This window comes from Clarias gariepinus, chromosome 1 (genome assembly GCF_024256425.1).
Source record: "Clarias gariepinus isolate MV-2021 ecotype Netherlands chromosome 1, CGAR_prim_01v2, whole genome shotgun sequence".
Classification (NCBI taxonomy): Eukaryota; Metazoa; Chordata; class Actinopteri; order Siluriformes; family Clariidae; genus Clarias; species Clarias gariepinus.
The window spans coordinates 6,605,590-6,627,500 of NC_071100.1; the positions used below are offsets into that span (position 1 = coordinate 6,605,590).

The following is a 21,911-nucleotide window of genomic DNA, read 5'->3' on the forward strand; positions in this document are numbered from 1 at the left end:
GCTGTTTACAAAAAAAAAACAATACTGTTCATCTCACCAACACATGCACCTGTAAGAAAAAAACATACACTGTAAAAAATAATAATAATACAACTAGATAAATGTTGAATGAATTAATGCTGTATTGTTGGATTTTTTCTTCTTTTGTTTGTAAAGTGTTATAAAGTTACCCAACAGCAACGTGAAAAACTGGTGGAGAGAAAAATACATTAGCCTAACAATACTCTGACAATTAAAACACAAGCATTACTTTAAAAACCTTTTTTTTTTTTTTTTTTGCTATGTGATTGCATCTTAATGAAGGGAAATTATTGGCAGAACTTCATTTTCTTTTAGTTAAATTCAGTCTGAGTCTCCAAAGTTTTCAAGAACACAATGTTCTGCCAACAATTTACCTTCATTGAGATGCAATCACATAGCAAATCACTTTAACAAACCACATCAATGGGCTAAAATGGGAGAGAACTTACCTTGGAGTAGATGAAAAGTTGGACTAAGTCAACCCTAGAGAAAATATAATTTATTGAGCCCACAACCAAGAACTACATGAGCCGACTTAACTATTTGACTTACAAGTTGAGTCAACCTGACCTGGGTTTCTGAACTGGGTACACAATGTGTCAACTAAACAGCCATGCGAAATATTTAGCTTGGCCAGCGAAGTTCTCTAAAAGTTGAGTAAACTTTAAAAAGCTCTGCAACGTGTTACTAAACTTAAACACAACCCCAAGACGGGAATCGAACCCTCGACCCTGGAGGTACGAGGCCACAGCGTAAAGATGCTGAGATGTAGAAAATGAAGCACTAAACAAAAAAACATTGAATCAGAAGCTGTTCCAATACTTTTGACTCATTCCAGACACACAGAGGACCCCCAAAATGTACAGTATACACCCCTCAACAGTTGTTAATAGTACGTGTTCGCTAAAGAGTATCACCATCGTTGATGCCAGCACATGACATCAGTAAAGAGGCAAATATTTTTTGGGCCCCTCTGTATAAAGTATTCACCCCCCTTAACGTTTTCTGTTTTTTGTTGTCTTACACACAACACAATAGTTTGCACCTTTGTGTCCAGATATGGGGACTAGACGACACTTCGAATATCAAAACTGCTCCAGATGGGTTGCGTTCTCAATCGGATTAAGGTCTGGGATTTAACTTTAGCCATTCTAGGGCCTTTAAACCTTTAAAGCACTCCATTTCAGCTTTATTATTATAATTAGTGTTATTATCCCCATCCGTAGACCATAGAGCGGTCCTGCTGAGGATAAAGATGTGTGCGGTGGTATTTCTTGGATTGTGGGTCCATTCACAAGATGAGATATTCACAGTGGATTTGTACTTTTTTTTTTTTTTACTTTTCTTATAGAACACTAACCGTGAAAAAATTATTTAAACTGACGTCCCCTCAGTCTTTCCCAGGCGTTTAAAGCTTTGCTAACAGAACTCGACACGTTGTATTTGATTCTCGTGAGAGTAACGATAAACATGTCACCAATGTGATTAAATATTTCATTACTACACACATCACACCGCGCCTGCTGGAGCCCAGCTGATTAAACTCCATTCTCACTGCAAATATTATTCAATCAATTTCATTCCTTTGTTCTCGTCACTATTACCGAGAAAAATAACGGTTTTTATCTACACAGAACAGTCACTTTATTACGGGGTAAAACATTATTCTTTTTTTTATCTGTAGTAATAAAATCTTGGAAATCATAAAGCAAGCTACAGACCATGGATTATAGTCGGGTCCATAAATTCTGGGACAAAGAGAAATCTTTTGGCATGTGGGCTCCGCACACCACCACATTGTATCTGGAATAAAACATTCACGATGGGAGTAAAGTCAAGACTTTAAGCTTTAATACAAGCGCTTTGTCAAAACTGTGGCGTTAACCATTCAGAAATTACAGTCATTTATTTTGCTAGACCATTTTGGAGGCTCATAAATAATGGAACGTGTTCGCTCATTACTCCGTGACTAATCAAGCAGAAAGAGAGAGCAAAAACATTGGGGCGTGGCCGATACAACAGTTTATTGTTTAGGAATTAACTGGCTAACTCAGCAACAGCAAAAGGCCTGGACGACCACGCAAGACAAATACAGCGTGGATGAATGAAAACCATGTTCATGGTGAAGAAGAACCTTTTCACAACATCTGGCCAAGTCATGGACACTCTCGAGGAGGTGGGCGTGTCATCGTCTAGATCTACAGTCAACAGACAGATTTATGAAGTGAGTAGAGACGCTTCACAGACAGGTGCAAGCCCACTGGTAACGCTCAAGAACAGAAAGACCAGAATAGACTTTGCTAGAAAAAGGAAAAGGAACAGCTCATGATCCAAACCATACCACATCATCTGTCAATCATGATGGAGGTAGCGTTATGGCTGCCAGTGGAAGCCATTTCATACTGCTGATGGATAACGACCCAAAACATAGAGTGGAAGCTACCCGAGATGTTCTTCACTGGCCAGGATAGTCACCTGATCTCAGTCCAAAAGACCATGCTTTTCACTTACTGAAGACTGGACTGAAGGCAGCTGCAGTAAAGGCCTGGTAAAGCATCTTAGGGAAGGAAACTCGGCATTTGATCAGGTCCATGGGGTTCAGACTTCAGAAAGCAAAGGATTTTCTAAGTATCTAAGTGTATAAGCAGCAATCCTTATGTGCTTATAATGAAAGTTTGTCCCATTATTTATGCACCACAAAAATGTGTGTTTGAAAATGGCTGTAATTCCCAAATGGTTATTGCCATGGTTTTGTCAAACCCTTTGGATTAAACTTGAAAGTCTTACCTTTACTAAGAACTTGTTTTTTTTATTATTTTAAATTCAATGTAGTGGTGTACAGAGAACAAGTAAAAATCCTTATCTTTGTTCCAAAACTTATGGACCCAACTGTAAATAAAAAAAAAAGAATATATTTAATAATACAAGGCTTCATCAATCTTCTGTCAATACTGTCATTAGTATTTTATAGGTGTGTAGAAACCTAAATCCCTGGATATTTACATAGGATGAAGAAGCCATCTTACACCCTTGGTAGTGCACTTCTATAGCGCTCTATAGTTTTAAACAACACTATGACACTCACTGCCTTAGACAGATACTTTCCCTCTGTACATAGGGGTACAAATCCTTTGTTTTAAACACTAAAGTATACTACACATAGTGTAGGAGTCAGTCTTTTGCAGGTCTGCAGGAGTGTAAAGTCCCATGGGCTCTGGTCTAGAGAGCTAGTGCACTACACAGGGCGTAGGAGCTATAGTGTTGCACTAAAATACAGTCTCAATCTCTAACAGTAGTGCTAAAACTCTAAAACTATATATCCTGAAATGCTGTTAAAAAGTCTTCTGATTTACAATTCAGTCCAGTAGGTGGTGGTACTGCACCAACCACACAAAAAAGTCACAGAAAAAAAAAAAAGTAGAAGCAACAATCTCACAAAACACTAAAACAGGTAGCCCCCGACTTTAGACATTTTATTTGCAGAGATTTATAACTCAAATGTTCTTAAGTCCGGTATATTGTGTGTGTGGATAAAAATAAGTCGCCCTCACCGGTTTTAATGAATCAGTCTGGGAGCACGATGATAGAAAATGTCTGTCCTGTAAAGCTGTCCTAATGGTGAATAATCATAATTTCGGAAAATCCTCAACAAAACAGGTTTCACAGTCTAATACAGTGGAAAACAGCTCCGAGACACAATGGTGTTCGGGAATCCCCTCAAGATTTAAACACGCAGAGACAACACTGTTATATTTCACGTGTGAGATTCATTTCCTTAGGCGCGGTTACAATTTTTGCTCACTTGATGGCAGTGTGGGGAAAGGGGACGGAGATATAGACGACTAGATTGGTATAAAAGTTGTCAAAGGTGTACAAGACTCACTTTGTCAGACTTCAGAACAAATCCGACTTATAAACATGCTCCTGAAATGCAACTTGTTCGTAAGTCAGGAACTACCTGTATTTACTAATTACTTTGTAAAAGATTTTTGTATTTTCAGTATAAGCTCTGATATATACAGTATTTATACGTGTATGCATGTACATTTATTGTTAATTTTAGACCATTTAACATTTAGAAATTTACCCGCATAATGTAAGTGTGAATGTGAATCGATTCTGAATTACCCCAAAAAAAGATTGATTAACCTGCATTGTCGAATCTAACTGCTTTTTATCATCATTCACCCTCATACCACACTTCACCATCAGCCTACAGTTCACTGCAGATATACAATCTGATTATTTCTTCTAATTAAAATAAAATAAAATATATATATATATAAATAAATCACCACACTTTTACTGAAACGTTTCTGTAATAAAGCAGATATTTATATATTTATTATTAAAGGCCACATTTTATTCATGGATACACTGTAGAAGTGCTGTGTGTCTATATATAGAGGACGCTGTGCGGAGACGATTTGTGTTTATAATAAAATAAAGTGTAAAAAGTAAAGAAAAGAGTATGATCCTTTGTCACGATTATTTATAAAATGACGAGCTGTTTCAGGGCATCAGGAGCTCGTTCAGTGACTCCACTGCGTTATTGTAGATGAACCTGAAACAACAGAGGAAAGGAAAGATGGATAAAGGGTAAGAAATACACAACGTACTACACATAATGTGACTTTTTCATGACTATACAGTGCCTTAAAAAAAAGTTTTTGCCCCCATTTGTGACACATAATTAAGACAATCAAAAACTAAAATCACTAATAAAATCACACGATAATACCCGGAGAAAATCTGAAATGCTTTTTTAAAATTAATTTAAACCATTAACTCTGAGCTCTACAAGAAGATCCTAAAGGACAATGTCCAGCCTTCAGTTTGTGACCTTGAGCTCAAGTAGCAGGACAAGAATAAAAAAACAACAACAAAAAGGCCCACCCCTGAATGGTTAAAAAAAAAATAAAATAATAATAATAATAATAAAAAACACACACATATATATACACATATATATGTTTTTGGAGTGGCCTAGTTAAAGTCTAAATCATGTTACTTTTTGAGCATGTTACCTTCCAGACACCGTCTGTCTACTGCACAATGTTTTCCCAGTTATACCGTCTTACACTGTATGTCACTATAGACACACACACACCCCTCACATCTTTATTACCTACTGCACCTTCGGTCTTCTATTTATTGTGAACAGCCCGATTATGCACTTCTACTTCATTCCATTGGCTCTGTACACGTCCTTTACACAATGACAATCTAATCTAAACCCTTTAATGTGGCTGAATTAGGACAATTCTGGAAAGAGCAGCGAGCCAAAATTCCTCCATAGGAGAAATCAAGGATGACGTGACCAGTCGTTAGGTTTATTAAAGGGGCATTTACTTTTTTAAACGGGAAAGCTTTTTTCCTTCTTTAATAAATGAAAGCATCAGATAGAAACTGCAGTTTTGTGTTTACTGCATAATTTATGCGTATATGCAACAAAATAATAATAATTAAAAATGAATCAGGAAAAGGGCAAATACTTTTTCACGGCATAATAAAGTGCTTTAGAGAAGTGTGTGCGTGTTTGTGTGTGTTTGTGTGTGTGTGTGTGTGTGTGTGTGTGTGAGAGAGAGAGACCTGTGTATGGACTCGTCCTCCATGACCCCGTAGCGCTGCAGGATCTGTCGGTGCACCGACACACTGATTCCCTTCAGATCAGCGCTGAACTTTTCCGCTGAACACACACACACACACACACACACATAAAAAAAAATAAAAAAAACGGAAATAAGTTGATTTCTGGGATCTGATTGGACAGTGTGTGTGTGTGTGTGTGTGTGTGTGTGTGTGTGTGTTACAGTGATGTGAGACACACTCACTCGTCCTCTTGATGACGGACAGGACGTGTGTGACGGCCGCGAGTCCGCCGATGCTGTCGATGGCCTCCGAGTCGACCGTCGAGCTCATCTCAGACAGGAAGCACCTAGAGAGACGAGGAGACGGGTCAGTGTGTGTGTGTGTGTGTGTGTGTGTGTGTGTGTGAGAAACCTAAAGGTCACCTATAGTGTCTGACTGAGGAGTTAAAAAGTGGGCGTGGTCAGAATGCCACCCCAAGACTCCTCCTCCTCCGATTCTGAATCTAGGGATTTATTACATGATGAACGTTGTGTTTTTTTGGTACCTGGTCACCGCGGGTGATTTAAGGACGGCGGACACGATGGTGCTCGAGAGAGGGGGCAGATCTGTTACCGTCTCCGGAGTCGACGACTCCTCAGGATTAGAAATCTAAAAGCAAATAAGAAGAGGAAAAATATAAAGGTGTCTGAAGGTGTGTTTCAGTTTGGACAGACGGTATAACATCTGATGCTGCAAGTCACGTTAGTTTATTAAACAAATAAATCGTAATGGAAAAAAAAAAGACAAAACATGATTTATTATTTATTTTCAGCCTTAAATCTCTAATATCTCTAAATATTATATATTTAGTTTTGTAGTTACACGTGTCTGTCGAACCAGAGACTCCTCAGGTTTTATTCCTCAGATTACGGTCCTTTTTCAAATTACATCCTGAATTCCACAAGTCCATCATCATGTCCCCAATATCACACTTTGGCACAATTCATGTTCCAAACTGTGGTTTTAAGATCAATCATGTCATTAATTCAAGGTTTCACCCTGTCCAAAAATCCCCCAGGTTCAAGTACTGGGTCCACCACGTCCTAAACCTCAGTCTTGGATCCAGCAAGTCTTCACAGATCAGGTCCGGCACCTCCAGGACTCCAGCTTGGGAAATCCAACATAACCCAGAACTGGAGTATCGAGTCCCGTATGTCCCGATTGCTAGTTTTTAAATTTCCATGTCCGGCCTGTCCCAAGTTCCGGTTTTCAGTCCAAACCTGTGCGTCCATAATTAAATTTTTGTGGTCCTGATTGTTCTGAGGTTCAGGTTTTATTTTAGTAACAAGATCAGATGAAACAGATTCGTGGTTAATTATCCTCTTTATAACTGACGATCGTTATGAACAAGTTCTGCGTTCGCTCGCTTTAATCACAACGAGAGACGCGTCTTTAAAAGGTGGGACGGTTAAGAAGAGGCATTCCTAATGTGAGATGGGGAAGGAGGCGGAGCTACACTCCAGTTTTTATAGGACTTACTTTGACCGCGGTGTACTTTGGTTTAAATCACACGCAGTACGTGAAGAGGAGAAGACAGTAAAAGTGGACAGTTGACTTGGATACGAGTCAGATCAACAAGGACCTGAGGAACGTCTCAGTCAGAGATCAGAGGACTAACAGACAGAAAAGACAAAAACCTCCTTCACTGCGGTGCTGAGACTAACGGTCTTTGTGCTGTTACTGAGATCTGATTCATGTAGGATAATTACGAGACTGATCTCATGAGACGCTCTCGTCTTCTCTCGTCTCGCCTCAGTCGCCCACACTGCGGATCGACACCAGAGAGACATGAGAGGAGCGACACGCTTCAGCGCCGGGGCGAGGACGACACGAGACATCCGAGGGGAATTAAAGGAGACGTCTCGGTTCAGTCTCACTACAGAACCCTTTCTGTGATCCATTATTATTATTATTATTATTAATAATCAGCACCACTACATACACTTTAATTATTCATGAATACTGAAGAATCAATCTCACACACACACACACCTTCTGCAGAGTTCTGCTGATGTCGATGATGATGGCGGCGCACAGAGAGGAGAAGATCCCGGTCATGAACTCTGACCTCTCAGACACCAACTGAGTCACCAGCAGGAAGTTGTGCAGGCCGTCTCCGGAGGAGCAGCACAGCTACACACACACACGAAAGAAACATCAGAGTCAGTGTTTTAGAGAGACAGAGAGAGAAAAACAGAGACTAAAAAACACCAACAGACAGATGAAGTCACAGTCAGTCAGAGACACAGAGACATAGACAAATACGGAGACACACAGAGACATAGACAGTCGGAGACAGAGATGGCCAGACAGTGAAAACGACACTGCCAGACATACCTCGGTCTGATTGTCTGTGTCTCCCCGTATTTGTCCAAGTCCCTGTGTCTCTGAATGACTGTGTCTGACTGACGGAGGAAAAAAAGACAAATAAGACGCACAGAGACAGACAGACACTCAGACAGAAAAAAAAATAAACAGAGACAAAAGATAAACACTAACTGTGAAGACACAGAGAGATGAAGCAAGAAAACAGATGAAGTAATGGACAAAGACAGATGGAAACACAGAGACTAAGACACAGACAGTCAGATAGAGACTCAGACAGAAAGAAAAAGAGAAACACTTAGACAGAAAGCAATACACAGAGACAGACAGAACCGTGGACAGACAGACAGAAAAGGAGAGACAGAGGAATCACAGAGACAGACAGAGACGCAGACGAGACGCCCACCTCCTGTCCCTCCTTGGTGTCTTTGCGCAGACGGTGTGCCACGACCTCCAGGATCTTCTGGAAAATGTTGGCGACGATGCGCAGGGTGACGGAGACCTGCTCCTCCTGTCCCTCGGCATGATGGGAAACGCAGTCCTGAGCCACCTCGGCCAGCAGGGACAGCAGGACCGGGACACACTCGTAGCCTCTCTCTGAAAACACACACACACTTTTAACAAACGACGTCACTCGGCGTTAACGAGGCCGCGGTGTAACGATGACATCACTCACCCGACAACAACACGTAGGAGCAGAGCTGCAGCACGTGGTCGCTAAAGTCGCTGTCCCCTAAAGCCACCTGCACCGCGTCCCTACACGCGCGAAGACACATCTGCCCAAAAACAGAGAGAGCGAAATAAATAATCTGAACTGACATTTTGTTAGAGTATCACGTCCCCTGATTTTACATTTCTGAGAGAGAGATTGAATAAAAATACTGCCACCTAGTGTTTAGACGAAAACGCACAGAAGTTGAGAAAGTGTGGCCGTGATGGAGCTGATCAGAAGGTCATGAGTTCAAACCTAACACTACTAATCTGCCCCTGTTGATCTTAAGCTCCAGGGGTCGCTGTATTACACTTACACACACACACACACACTCTTCTTCTTCAATCCAGAGAGTGTCTAATGTTTACGTTTATTTAAACTCGTCGTTAATCACTGTGATCTCTGCGCCGTTACACAGACTCCGCCCCCTCAGTGCCTGTGGTGTATTTTTAGTGGCGCTGACTCAGTGTGCCCCGCCCACAGGTCTAACACGGAGACAGAGGGACGTGGGAGCTGCTACAGCTACGACAAACAGGGACGCAACACACTCCAGCGTGTCTGCACAGACTCGTAGGCAGACAGTGTGTGTGTGTGTGTGTGTGTGTGTGTGTGTGTGTGTGTGTGTGCTCCTCACCTCCACGACCCTCCTGCTCAGACCCTGCTGCTCCTCAGACACACTGTCGCCAGGGGCAACCAGGAACGGCAGCGCCCTCTTCTCCACCCAGGTCATGCACTCCTCCAGCGCGGTCAGGAAGCTCCGCCCCTCCGGGTGCTGACCGGGAAAAGGAGAAGCTTTTAAACAGTGTGACGGAGAGACGGGTGATCACGAGGAGACACTGAGTGTGAGGGAGACACTGTGACGCTGATCTTAAAATGTTAGTCAATATATAGACAAGATGGACGAGCAGAAGACAGCGAGGGACAGTTTAATCGACGGACAGAGAGAGAGAGAGAGAGAGAGAGATGTACAACAAACAGATGAAAAAGGATTTGACAGAGAGTTTACAGACAGGTGGACAGACAGAAAAAAGGTAAACAGATAGAAAAATAAGTAGGGGGTTTTGAGAGAGAAAAATGGCCAGACAGAGGTTTAAAAAAAATTATCATAAAAAAGAGAAAACATACAAACAGGCAAATGTTTTGAGATAAACAAATAATTATGGAAAGACAGACAGATACAAAAATACACAAATGAAAAGAAAGAGACAGAAAAAAAAGAGAGATATAAACTGGTGGAAAGACAGACAGATGGTTTGAGAGACAGAAAGATGAGCAGACAGACAGACAGAGAAGGAACAAGGGGCCAACCAGCCGGAAGAGAAGATCTTCTTAGAGACAAATAAGAACAGAGCAGGACAGAATGACACAAGTGAAAAGTATAGGTTTGATAGACGGACAGATGGACAGTCAGAAATACTGAAAAACACAAATATAGAACAACAGATGGTTTGAGAGAGACAGATACAGATAGAAAAGGACAGAAAGACAAATAAGAAAGACAAATAAGAAAGACAAATAGATGGTTTGAAAGACAGACAGATAAACAGTCAGACAGACAGATAGATGTTTGAGAGACGGACAGATGGAAAGAAATACAGACAGACAGACAAACCTGGGAGACAGACAGACAGCTAGACACATGGTTTGAAACACAGAGGAAAGATGGACAGAGTTTAATATACAGACAGAGAGACAGAGGGACAGGCAAGTGTAGGATCAATAAAGGTTACTATGGAAACGTCTCCATTGATGAGAAGACAGTAAAAATGAACAGGAGGAGAGATTAAGAGGAACAGAAAGAGAATAACACGTACATTATATACACAACGTGTGTGTGTGTGTGTGTGTGTGTGTGTGTGTGTGTGTGTGTGTGTGTATCCTCAGACTGACTCTGTGTTGGAGGTGCAGAGTAAGACGTGTGTGTACGCTGAACGCTCTGAGCGCCGTCTCTGTGACCGACTGGGTGACGTCGCCTTCACTCAGGGAGGAGTACAGCACCGCCTACACACACACACACACACTAGTTATTCACTTAATTATTATAATCATTGCATTATGATATATAATTTACCGCTGTGTGCGTGTGTGTGTGTGTGAGAGAGAGACCTTCCAGGCAGCGAGTGCGGTGATCAGAGGTGTGATCTGCTCCACACTCAGACCCAACACGCTGTCCCGAGTGTGAGGCCGTGACAGCAGGTACTCCACATAGTCCAGCCCCAAATCAGGCTTAGACTCCGCCTCCGGCTCGTCAAACTGCACCCGCCGTAAGGAACTCACACTCGCACCCGCCTGAGAGAGAGAGAGAGAGAGAGAGAGAGGGGAATGTAGCCTCCTCGAACCTTTAACTACGGTGGCAAAGAATAAGTGCAAAACAAAATAACAAAACCCCAAACAAAATTAATTAAAAAACAAAACAAGACCCGAAAACAAAACAAAAAATAAGCAACAAAACCCGAAACAAAATAAAACAGAAAATAAAATAAATAAAACCCAAGCCGAAACTAAAACTAAATAACAAAACTGAAAAACCAAAATTAAAGAAAAACAAAAAATTCTAAAACAAAATAAAACCAAAAACAAAATTAAAAAAAAAAAAAACTATAAAAATTCTAAAACCAAATAACAAAACCAGTATTTAACTGTCCATGAGACTGAAGAACTTCCTGTATATTTTAAGACGTCTCGTCCAATCAGCAATAAGAATTTAATTCTCAAACTCTTCCTGCCTTTTTCCAGTTTGACTGAAGTGTCATTCTGTTCTCGCTTTTGTTTTTTTTTTCTGCGCGTCTCGACCACAGTATTTAACCCCAAAGTGATGAGTGAGTACCGTGTTGAGGGGCGTGGCCTCGGTGAGCCACTGCACTGCCAGGTCCAACACCTGGGTCACCTGACCCCAGGAACACACACACTCGATCAGCTGACTGTACACCGACACGGGAGAGCCGCTGTTCAACCTCCGCAACTGAGCCGAGACTTTACTCCTGTCACACACACACAGAGAGAGAGAGAGAGAGAGAGAGAGAGAGAGAGAGAGAGTGAGTACCGTGTGTAACTGTTATGTACGAGCACATGTGTGTGTGTGTGTGGTGGAACGTCAGACAGACCGGAGAACTGGAACAGCAGACGCAGGAAGCAAAGACGCCAAGCGGATGAGTGCGGCTGTACATCGCTCGTCCTGTCTCACACACACACACACACACACAGTACACAATTTTTTTTTTAATTAAATACATAGACACACAGTGAGTGATCAGTGCCCTCTAGTGTCCTGAAACAGGAGGTTCAGAACTGTCTCAAAAGAATTAAACACGTCTAGACGGCCCTTATTTACACAGAAATAAGCCACGCCCCCTTACAAACATGCTCATTAATATAAGGAACAAGCGTTAAAGGGGCGGTTTACAGTCGAGTGTTAAAGGAGAGGTCCAGGAATGCACATCTATATGTATTTCACAGGTTGTTTCTGTTGCATAATGACTGGACACTGTGGCTCTCTGGCACCACCTAGAGTCCATGAAAGAGTATCACATCGCACATCTTCAGCTTAGATAAGGATCTAACGGCGATCGTCCTGGTTATCAGAGGGTTGCGAGTTTGAGTCCCAGTGATGCCACAGGGAGGTGGATAGTGCTTTCCTCCAAGTGTATTTCACCCCGCCCACCAACAGCTTGTGTAATGAGGGGGTGGGAACTGAATACGAGCAAATTAGGGAGGAAATTTAAAAATTAAACAAATGTATAATAATAATTAATCTAACTACAGTGTGTATCTCTTTTACAAAGTCAAACCACTCAAAGTTTTTAGCAGAGGCAGAACTTCCTTACAGTCTCTTTTAAGGGGAGAAAAATGGGTGGAGCAGAGAGCACAGAGGGCGGGGCTTATTCCCAATTAAGAGAAACAAAAAAATAATGAAGAAACAGGTACTGTACTGCAATGAAAACACATCACAACATTTGTGACATAGAAGATCCATCTTCAACAGTCAGCTCTAATACACAGAGCTGTGAAAAAGTATTTGTCCCCCTCCTGATTTAAAGAACATTTTTTTTGATGATTCAGATCACTAAATTAATTTAAACTTTAAACAAAGACAAGTCGAGTAAATACAAAATGTAGTTTTTAAATGATGATTAATTTAATAAAAGAAAATGGTCCTGTGTGGAAAAAATACTAATTGCCTCCTAAGCCTAATAACTGGTTGTGTCTCACCCTTGGTGGCGATCAAGCATTTGAGATAACTTTCACATCACTGTGGAGGAATTTTGTCCCGCTCTTCTTTTCAAAATTGTTTTACTACAGTCACACTGAAAGGCTTTCGAGTATGAACGGCCTGTTTAAGATTTTTTTTTTGGAGCCGTTCAGGAGATGGACCTGCAGGTGTTTTTCACACAGGACCAGGTACGTTTGGACCTTTGGTGACGTTTGGAGTCTTTATATTTGACTAAATGCCTGAACTTTTTTAATTTAATGTAGATTTATTTATCATTACTCTCTCTATACTGTACTACTTTGTTTTTTTGTATCTACTCCTGTTATTTTCTTGTGACTTTTGTCTCTCCGCTTTGGCAATACAAATGTAAATATTGGTCAGGATAATAAAGCACTTTGAATGTTGATTCTTTTTTTTCCTGGTAATAAATGACATCATCGTTTAAACACTGATGATCTCGATTATTTAAGGTTTAAGAAATATCATCAAAAAATGAAATAAAATAAACAGTATAATTTAAAACGATGATGATGATGATGACCTGGAAGACGCGGAGGTACTCGGGGAGGACGGAGGCGAACTTGGCGGTGGTGTAGTGCAGGGCCTCCTGGTTGGACTGCAGTGATTTTTGGACGCTCCTCCACAGGATCACCACCAGCTCCAGGAGACTGGCCATGACCGCCGTGTCCTTCACCGTCAGCACGTCCTCCAGCACCTACACACACATACACACGACTGTAACCATGCACGAGCCTGACGATCTCCTCTCTGGTGTGTGTGTGTGTGTCTTCAGACAGTACCGAGTTGTTCTCCTTGTTGCTGCAGACGGACTCGTCTGGGTTTTCTCCCGTCTTCTGGATGCAGGCGTTTAAACACTTCCGGATCATCAGCATCAGTTTCACTACATAAACACAAACACTAGATTTAATATCGTTCGTAATTAAACCTCTCTCACACACACACACACACACACACACACACACTCTGTGACAGACCGATGTTGGTGGGCGCGGTGTACATGTAGGCGTAGCGGTAGAACTTGCGGGCGGCGCCGGGGTTCATCTGTATGATGGAGACGCAGCGCTCGCACCAGACGGCCTCGGGCTGAGTCAGGGGGAAGAAGGAGCTGAACAGGAGGCTGACGATCCGCTTCGACACACACGCCGAGTCCAGCTCCAGACGCACCAGCAGGTGCTCCATCGAACACACCTTCCAGAACTTCACACACACACAGACATATTACACTACATGTATTTACTCTCTCGGTCTCTCTTTATTTACATGTTACTTTAAATCTCTCTCACACACACACACACCTTGGCTGCACGGACGGCTTTGATCTTGAGCAGCAGGTCGACGAAGGCCACGCGCACTTTCTCAGAGGTGTCGTGGAGACTCAGCTTCAGCGCCGGGAGAAGCTTCTCCATCAGAGGGTGACTCATATTGTTATCCAGGATCATCGACATGCACTGAACACACACACACACAGTGTGTTTTATATTACTCCATCTGTACTATGATTTAAAATAAAGACTTGAGATTACTAGAGCAAGAGGAAGACAGAATGAAAAAGGAGAAGAGAACAAGGTACAAGAGAGGAAAAAAATGGAGTGAAAGGGAGGAAAAATAGAAAAGGGGTAAAAATAATGAAGAGGTAAGAGACAAGAATGGAAGAAGAGAAAAAGTTTAAAGAGGAAAAAAAAAGAGAAAAGAAGAATGGAAAGAAAATGTAGAGGAAGTGAAGGATAAGGGGAAAAATGAAGAAAATAGCATGAGAAGAAACGGGCATAAAAAAGAAAAAAGGTAAAAGAGAGAGGGGAGAAGGAGAGAGAGAGAAAGAAAATGAAAAAGAGGCTGAAAAAAGATAATAAGAAAGGAATGCAGGAAAGAAATGATCAGAAAGAAAAGTAGGAAAAATAGAAAGAAGTTAAAGAAAAGAGGCAAAAAATAGGCAATTGAGGAAGAAAAGGAAAAAACAGAAAAAGAAAACAATTGGAAAAATAAAGGAATAGGACGTGAAGGATAACGTATAATTATAATAATAATAATAGTAATAATAATAATATAGAGAAAAGAAAAAGAAAAAAGAAAGGGGGAAGTGGTAGAGGAAGAAGAGAAGAATAAAAAAACAAAGGAGGAAATGTAAAAGACAGAGGAGAAGAAACAGATTAAGAATAAATAAAGTGTGGACATATAATATAATTAATTGAAAAATAATAAATCAACACACAGTTAAACACACACTGTACTAAGTAATATGTATATAAGTGTTTATACTCGATGTGATAATGTATAAGAGCAGATACACAGTGAGAACAATATCTCAAGATCTAAATACTGAAATAATATGTGTGTGTGTGTGTGTGTGAGACCATGAAGACAGCGCAGCGACAGTCAGGACTGGACGTGTCCGAGGCGAGGTCCAGGAGTTTCTTCAGCAGGTCTGTGATGATGGAGGAGGGGAGGAGCTCCCAGCAGCGAGACACCACTGAGCACGCTCCTAACACTGCCGCACACCGCACCAACGGGCTCACGTCCTCCAGCAGGGACTACACAGAGAGAGAGAGAGGGAGACAGAGACAGGGAGAGAGAGAGAGAGAAAGAGAGAGAGAGAGAGAGAATATCATGTTGAGAGAGACGCTCTGATTGGTCAGAAGGTGTGTGTTAGGTATGTATGAGAGAAGATCTAAGATCTAAAGGATCTCCAGTTAAAACATCTCTCCTGTTCATCAACACACAAAAACAGGACAGGAAAAGAAAGAATATGAAGAAGAGAAGAAGAAAAAGAGAAGAATTAGGAAAAGACGAAGGACGAATTTGTGAAGAACACAGAAGTCAAGAAAAGAAGAAACAGAAGAAGAGGTAAAGAAGAACAAAGAAAAGGAGAGAGAGAGAGAATGAGCAGAAAACAGATGAAGGAGAAGAGTAAAGTGAGAAGAAATAAGAGTAGAAGAGAAGAATGAGAAAAGAAAATCTAAGAAAAAAACAAAAAGAAGACAGGATGAACAAAAGATCAGTTGCAAGCAATGAGGAAAAGATGAAATAAAGAAGAAATAAAGACAAAGGAGAGAAAAATATGGAGGAAGAGGAGAGAGAGAGGAAACTAAGAAAGGAGGACAAGAACAGAAAGATTTAAAACAGACAAGATAGGACATAAGATAAGGAGAGAGACAGCACGAGAAGCAGAGGACAGAAGAGGAAGAAAAGGAGAGAAAAGAAACAGGACTAAATCCTTCAGGATGCTGCGATACAAAACCCTGAGACAGGAAGTGATGTCATTACTGAGGAGGGTGAAGGGGGGGGGGAGTGTAAACTCACGAAGAGCGTGTCGAGTTGTCTCTGCACCATCTCGTCCACGCGGTCGCTGCTCATGCTGGGGTCGTGTACGGGGAACGCCTCAGTGAACAGCAGGGTGGCGTTCGCTCGCACCTCCGCGTTCACTGCCTGCGCACACACACACACACACACACACACACAGGGTCAGAGAGGTATGTTAGAGCGTAGTGAAGAGACGAGCTGGGCGTGTGTCTCACCTTCAGGGCCTTCCAGAGGACGGGCAGGTAGAGACGGTGCAGCATCTCGTCCACACCCTGACGGAACTTCTGTTTATGGACATACGCCAGGATCTGCAGGACAGGAAGTGACATCATCACCACAGGGAGGGACATCAGGTACCTTGCGGACGCGAGACAGTACACGTGTACGTGTGTGTGTGTGTGTGTGTGTGTGTGTGTACCTGGCGGACACGGGACAGTACAGATGTGTGTGTGTGTGTGTGTGTGTACCTGGCGGACACGGGACAGTACAGGTGTGTGTGTGTGTGTGTGTGTGTGTGTGTGTGTGTGTGTGGTACCTGGCGGACACGGGACAGTACAGATGTGTGTGTGTGTGTGTGTGTGTGTACCTGGCGGACACGGGACAGTACAGGTGTGTGTGTGTGTGTGTGTGTGTGTGTGTGTACCTGGCGGACACGGGACAGTACAGGTGTGTGTGTGTGTGTGTGTGTGTGTGTGTGTGTACCTGGCGGACACGGGACAGTACAGGTGATGTCCGGTGCAGGAGGACGGCGTGCTGCATCAGGTCCTGTATACAGGTGGACTCGATCTCCTGCAGGAACGGGGGACTCGCCTTCCGCCACGCCCGGAAATAGATGTCCGCCACGTCCTCCGTCAAGGCTCTTCATAACACACACACAGTGTAAGTGATTAACACACACACACAAACGTGCAGTACGAGTGTGTCCGGAGCTCACACACTCACTTGGACAGAAACTGCAGCTGGTTCTTGATGGTGTCGTGGATCATCCTGATAAACCCCACGTCCCACCCGAACAGGAACGCCAGGAAACGCTTCCCCTGGGGGGGAATACATTTAAGTCAAAGTGAGAGAAAGAGAGAGACCGAGAGAGAGAGCGAGAGAGAGACACATGCAGACAGACACACACATGGAGATACAAACATGGAGAGAGAGAGAAACGTGCACATGGAGACTTACACACAAAGGGACACACACAGAGATAGCAGGACAGCATTGGAGAGACACAGAGAGACAAACACAGAAAAAGACAGAGGCACAGACAGACAGAGCGTCAGAGGCACAGACAGACAGAGCGTCAGAGGCACAGACAGACAGAGCGTCAGAGGCACAGACAGACAGAGCGTCAGAGGCACAGACAGACAGAGCGTCAGAGGCACAGACAGACAGAGCGTCAGAGGCACAGACAGACAGAGCGTCAGAGGCACAGACAGACAGAGCGTCAGAGACACAGACAGACAGAGCGTCAGAGACACAGACAGACAGAGCGTCAGAGACACAGACAGACAGAGCGTCAGAGACACAGACAGACAGAGCGTCAGAGACACAGACAGACAGTCAGAGACACAGACAGACAGTCAGAGACACAGACAGACAGTCAGAGACACAGACAGACAGTCAGAGACACAGACAGACAGTCAGAGACACAGACAGACAGTCAGAGACACAGACAGACAGTCAGAGACACAGACAGACCTCCTCTCGTTTGATGTGGTTGGTGCTGATGAAGCACTGCAGCAGGAGGTCGGTGATGTACTGACCCCGCTCTGAGTCAAACTCCACACTGAGCAGAACCTCACGCAGGGAGTGCAGACGGTTCAGCTCACTCATCTACACACACACACACACGGAGAGAGAGAGAGAGAGAGAGAGCGTTTTAGTCTATTTTACTCTACACACTCATCATCAGCTGTTACACAAAACATACACGGCAAAACATTTATATATCACTGCTTCAGGAAAAAAGCGGAGAGAGAAGGAGGAAAGAAAGAACAAGAGAAGAAGAAAAACAGGAAGAACAAGAAGAAAATAAAAAAGAAAAAAGAGAAAAAGAAAAAGAGCAATAATAAAAAAAATATTATAATCTTTCTAAAATATCATCTTATTTATTTAGATAAAAACGTATTATATCTCGTAACAGTACATCACACACACGTTAGTACCGTTTTCTTGAGCGTGACCGTGTTCTCCAGACACGAGACGAAGGCGGTCCAGCCGAGTTCCTCCCTCCCCTCTAAGCCCCGCCTCCACCAGCACTCAAACAGCCAATGCATGGCCTTCTGGAGCGGCACCTCCGACACGGGCAGGAGGCTCTCCACACCTGTACAACCACAACACCACCACCACTTAGAGACTAACACACATACACACACAGATAACGCAGCTGTAGTAGTGTGTGTGTGTGTCTGTGTGTGTGTAATTACTGTTGAGCATGAGAGCGCAGTTCAGGAGCTCGGTGTACACGTCTCCACTCTGGATCACCTCTACACACACTGTACACACCAGTGTCACAGCATCCAGCACCGCCATGGTGTGTTTCTGACCACACACACACACACACACACACACACACACACACACAGACACACACAGACACACACAGACACACACAGACACACACAGACACACACAGAGAGATTACTCATAATTCTTATTGTACTCTTATGTTTAGTGTGTGTGTGTGAGTGTGAGAGACATTCCCACCAGCTCTGCGCTCGGCTCCACCTCCATGTCGTCTGCGTCTGACTCGTGGTCCAGTCGGCTGATCCAGCGCTCTGAGGGGTAGGACTGCAGTGTGTGTGTCAGTAACCCCGCCGTCCTGCCCCACAGCTCCACACGCTGCTTCACCTGCAGCTCCTGAATTACCTCACACACATCGAACGGCTCCGACGCATCTTTCTGAACATACACACAATGACAGAGGTCTATCATATGAAAGAAATTTTAAAAAAAAAATCTGCTTTAACGTTGTTAATATCTGTATATTTGTATTATAGTTATATGTTCATATCACGAGCCATGCTGCAGTTCCTCTATGATCTCACAGGGGGCTCTGTAAACTATTCACACTGTGTCCACCAGAGGTCCGTTCTTCATATGTCGCTTGACACAATCGAGATAAGTTGACACATCTAAGATGAGATCATCGTGCTACTTACGATCCGGCTAAGTTAGTTCTTCGAGCTCACCTGTTGTTGATGATTAGTATAGCTGGATTGAGTTGTCTAGGATTATTGCGCGCTCGTGCGTTGGTTTAAAAGGCGATATGCATCGACAGTAGAAACACTGATCACAAGCCCTCCGATTGGTTGACGAAATGGAAAAAGAGCGGCTCAACTTTTTTTTGTAACACGTGTTATGCGCTGAAATGCCCCTCTGCCATGGATTGCCCCCCTACATAATCGGTATTAAACATTATATTAGAACATAAATTCATAGGGAAATGGTTTACAAATTACATGGGGAAAAAAAATAAAACAAAGCAATATGAAAATAAATATGTTGTATATGAAAAAATAGAAATATATATTTTTTTCAAATACATGTAAACTTTTATATTGTTTATTTTATAATAAAATTAGTTTCGTCCAACTTTTCATTATAATAGTTTTTTTATCATAAATAAAAATTTATTTGCATATTTATGACAAACCCCTAAAAAATAAATGTGTCACAAAATAAACATTATACAAGAGTTTGTATTAATGGTCTTGACGGCCGTCTCGTGCCTAGGGTTTATTATAATAGTAATATCATATTTGATAATAATAAACCTATGAATTTATGTTCTAATATAATATTTGATAGCGATTATACGTAGATAGAAAGATAAATACTTTTCTTTTCTACATGAGTCAGTCCGTGTCAGTCGTGCTCTTTAACCAATCAGATGTGACCTCGCCATTTCAACCAATCATAACCCGCCAGGAGCGCAGGCTAAATCCTGTTTACATGAAATAAACCTGCTCCCAAGCAGGTTCAAGCTTACGGATATGTTTCAAAGAACGAAACAATCCAAGATCAAGACAAATCCACAACAATCTAATCCAGCTAACTGAGTTAGCGACGTACGAAGAACCGACCCCAGCACAGCAGGACAGCAGGCTAGAGCTAATTATTTGCCAATCATGACACTCAGAATTGTAAACACAGAGCAAACTGACACTGAGGTACGGTGATAATGCCATGCTCATTAAATATAGTTTATATATATATATATATATATATATATATATATATATATATATATATATATAGGGCCACATACCAAAGTGACAGATCTGATTCAGTTCAGCCTGGTCATGTGACCACAGTCTCACTATAGTGTATATATCTATAACTATAATCTACATCTGTATGTGTGAGAGCATGAAACCAGAGAGAGAGAGAGAGAGGGAGGGAGGGAGGGAGGGAGGGAGGGAGAGAGACGTACGTGTAGTTTAATAAAGTGCAGGAAATCCTGCACTCGGTCCGGATGGACAGACTCCAGAAACTCCTTTCTCTTAGACATGATGGGGTTGTGACTTTAATCTACTGAAAGAGAGACAGAAAGAGAGAGATGATGATGATGAGAAGAAAGAGAAATAGCAGGATAGAGTAGGAGGGGGGAAAAGAAGAAAAGAGAAAAAGAGACCAATTGAGGGAAAAAGAGAGATGGAGAATAGAAACACAGACAAAGAGAGATTGAGAGAAAAGGAAAAAAAGAGTAATGATGAGAGATGGAGAAGGAGAAAGTAGGAGAAGAAAGATCAGGACAAAGAGATTAAAATAATAATGAGGGAGAGAAACAGAAAGGAGTAAGAAGAACCGAGGGAGAAGGTGTGGAGGAGGAGAAAAGAGAGAAAGATGATGAGAGATGGAGAAGGACAGTAAAAGAGGAGAAAGGGCAGGAGAGATGGGGAGAGAAAAGTGGGGGGAGATGATGGGAGAGATGGAGAAGGAAAGAGACAGAATGAGAGAGAGAAAGAAGAGCAGGATAGAGTGAGTGAGGAGAGAGAGAGAGAAATGATGACGTAGAGAGAGCAGGATAGAAGAAGAGATGAAAAATATGATGAATCATTGAATAATAATAATAATAATAATAATAATAATAAATAACACTGAATAATAATCAGTATATTAAACACCATACACACACACTGTACAGCGCCTCAGAGTATAACTGTACAGTCACAAACACTTATTTACGCACAGTAAACACGTAAGTAAACAATAAACACGTGAGTTAAAACAGAGTGACCGTTACTAACGCGCGCGCGCTGCAGGATTAGCCACTGAAGCTAATAAACTGACTCGAGCGCGCGCACACGGTCACTAACACAACTAACCTCCTTATAGATACTAATACACTTTATCTAACAGTGTTTACAGGGTGTATCGAGTTTATATATTAGTAATAATAATAATCATAATTATGTTAATCGCATGTTTATAAACACACAAACACCCGCCTCACCTCTCACCGCTTCCGCCTCTACGCGATGCGCGCGCTAATTTCAATCTGCGTGGTGACGTAAAGACGTATTGACGTACGGTGTCTCCTCGCTTGTGATTGGGCAATCTTTTTTCAAATCTCCGCAGTGACCTCTATCGGGCACTACCGGAATAACAAATTCCTATTTTCTTCATTCTTTAAACTATAAAATAAATAATAATTAAAAAAAAATCTGAGAAAGAGGTAAAAATCAGTAAGATTTC

The 21,911-nt window shown here is 42.2% G+C and overlaps 1 protein-coding gene across 1 annotated transcript; it reads right to left on the minus strand.

Annotated features, from left to right (window-relative positions):
• Positions 1-4,533: 4,533 nt before the first annotated feature.
• ncapg2 (non-SMC condensin II complex, subunit G2) lies at positions 4,534-21,709 on the minus strand. The gene is made up of 27 exons (XM_053482315.1): positions 21,670-21,709; positions 20,647-20,747; positions 18,918-19,112; positions 18,638-18,752; positions 18,377-18,534; positions 17,910-18,044; positions 17,160-17,254; positions 16,920-17,076; positions 16,433-16,525; positions 16,218-16,343; positions 15,272-15,448; positions 14,216-14,368; positions 13,895-14,117; positions 13,700-13,800; positions 13,441-13,614; positions 11,794-11,864; positions 11,517-11,670; positions 10,796-10,978; positions 10,580-10,690; positions 9,324-9,461; positions 8,654-8,753; positions 8,384-8,574; positions 7,645-7,785; positions 6,158-6,261; positions 5,856-5,959; positions 5,614-5,710; positions 4,534-4,585 (listed from the first exon to the last, which is right to left on the minus strand). Exons 2-27 carry the CDS (start codon positions 20,722-20,724, stop codon positions 4,534-4,536), a joined length of 3,426 nt encoding a protein of 1,141 aa, XP_053338290.1. The 5' UTR covers positions 20,725-20,747; positions 21,670-21,709.
• Between the last annotated feature and the right edge of the window lie 202 nt (positions 21,710-21,911).

Coding starts and splice junctions, on each gene's coding strand:
- ncapg2 (XM_053482315.1), bottom strand. CDS start 20,724: ATGTCTAAGAGAAAGGAGTTTCTGGAGTCTGTCCATCCGGACCGAGTG. Junction 15,449..16,217: donor GACAACTCGACACGCTCTTC/GTGAGTTTACAC, acceptor CTCTCTGTGTAG/TCCCTGCTGGAGGACGTGAG. Junction 14,369..15,271: donor GTCGCTGCGCTGTCTTCATG/GTCTCACACACA, acceptor GTGTGTGTTCAG/TGCATGTCGATGATCCTGGA.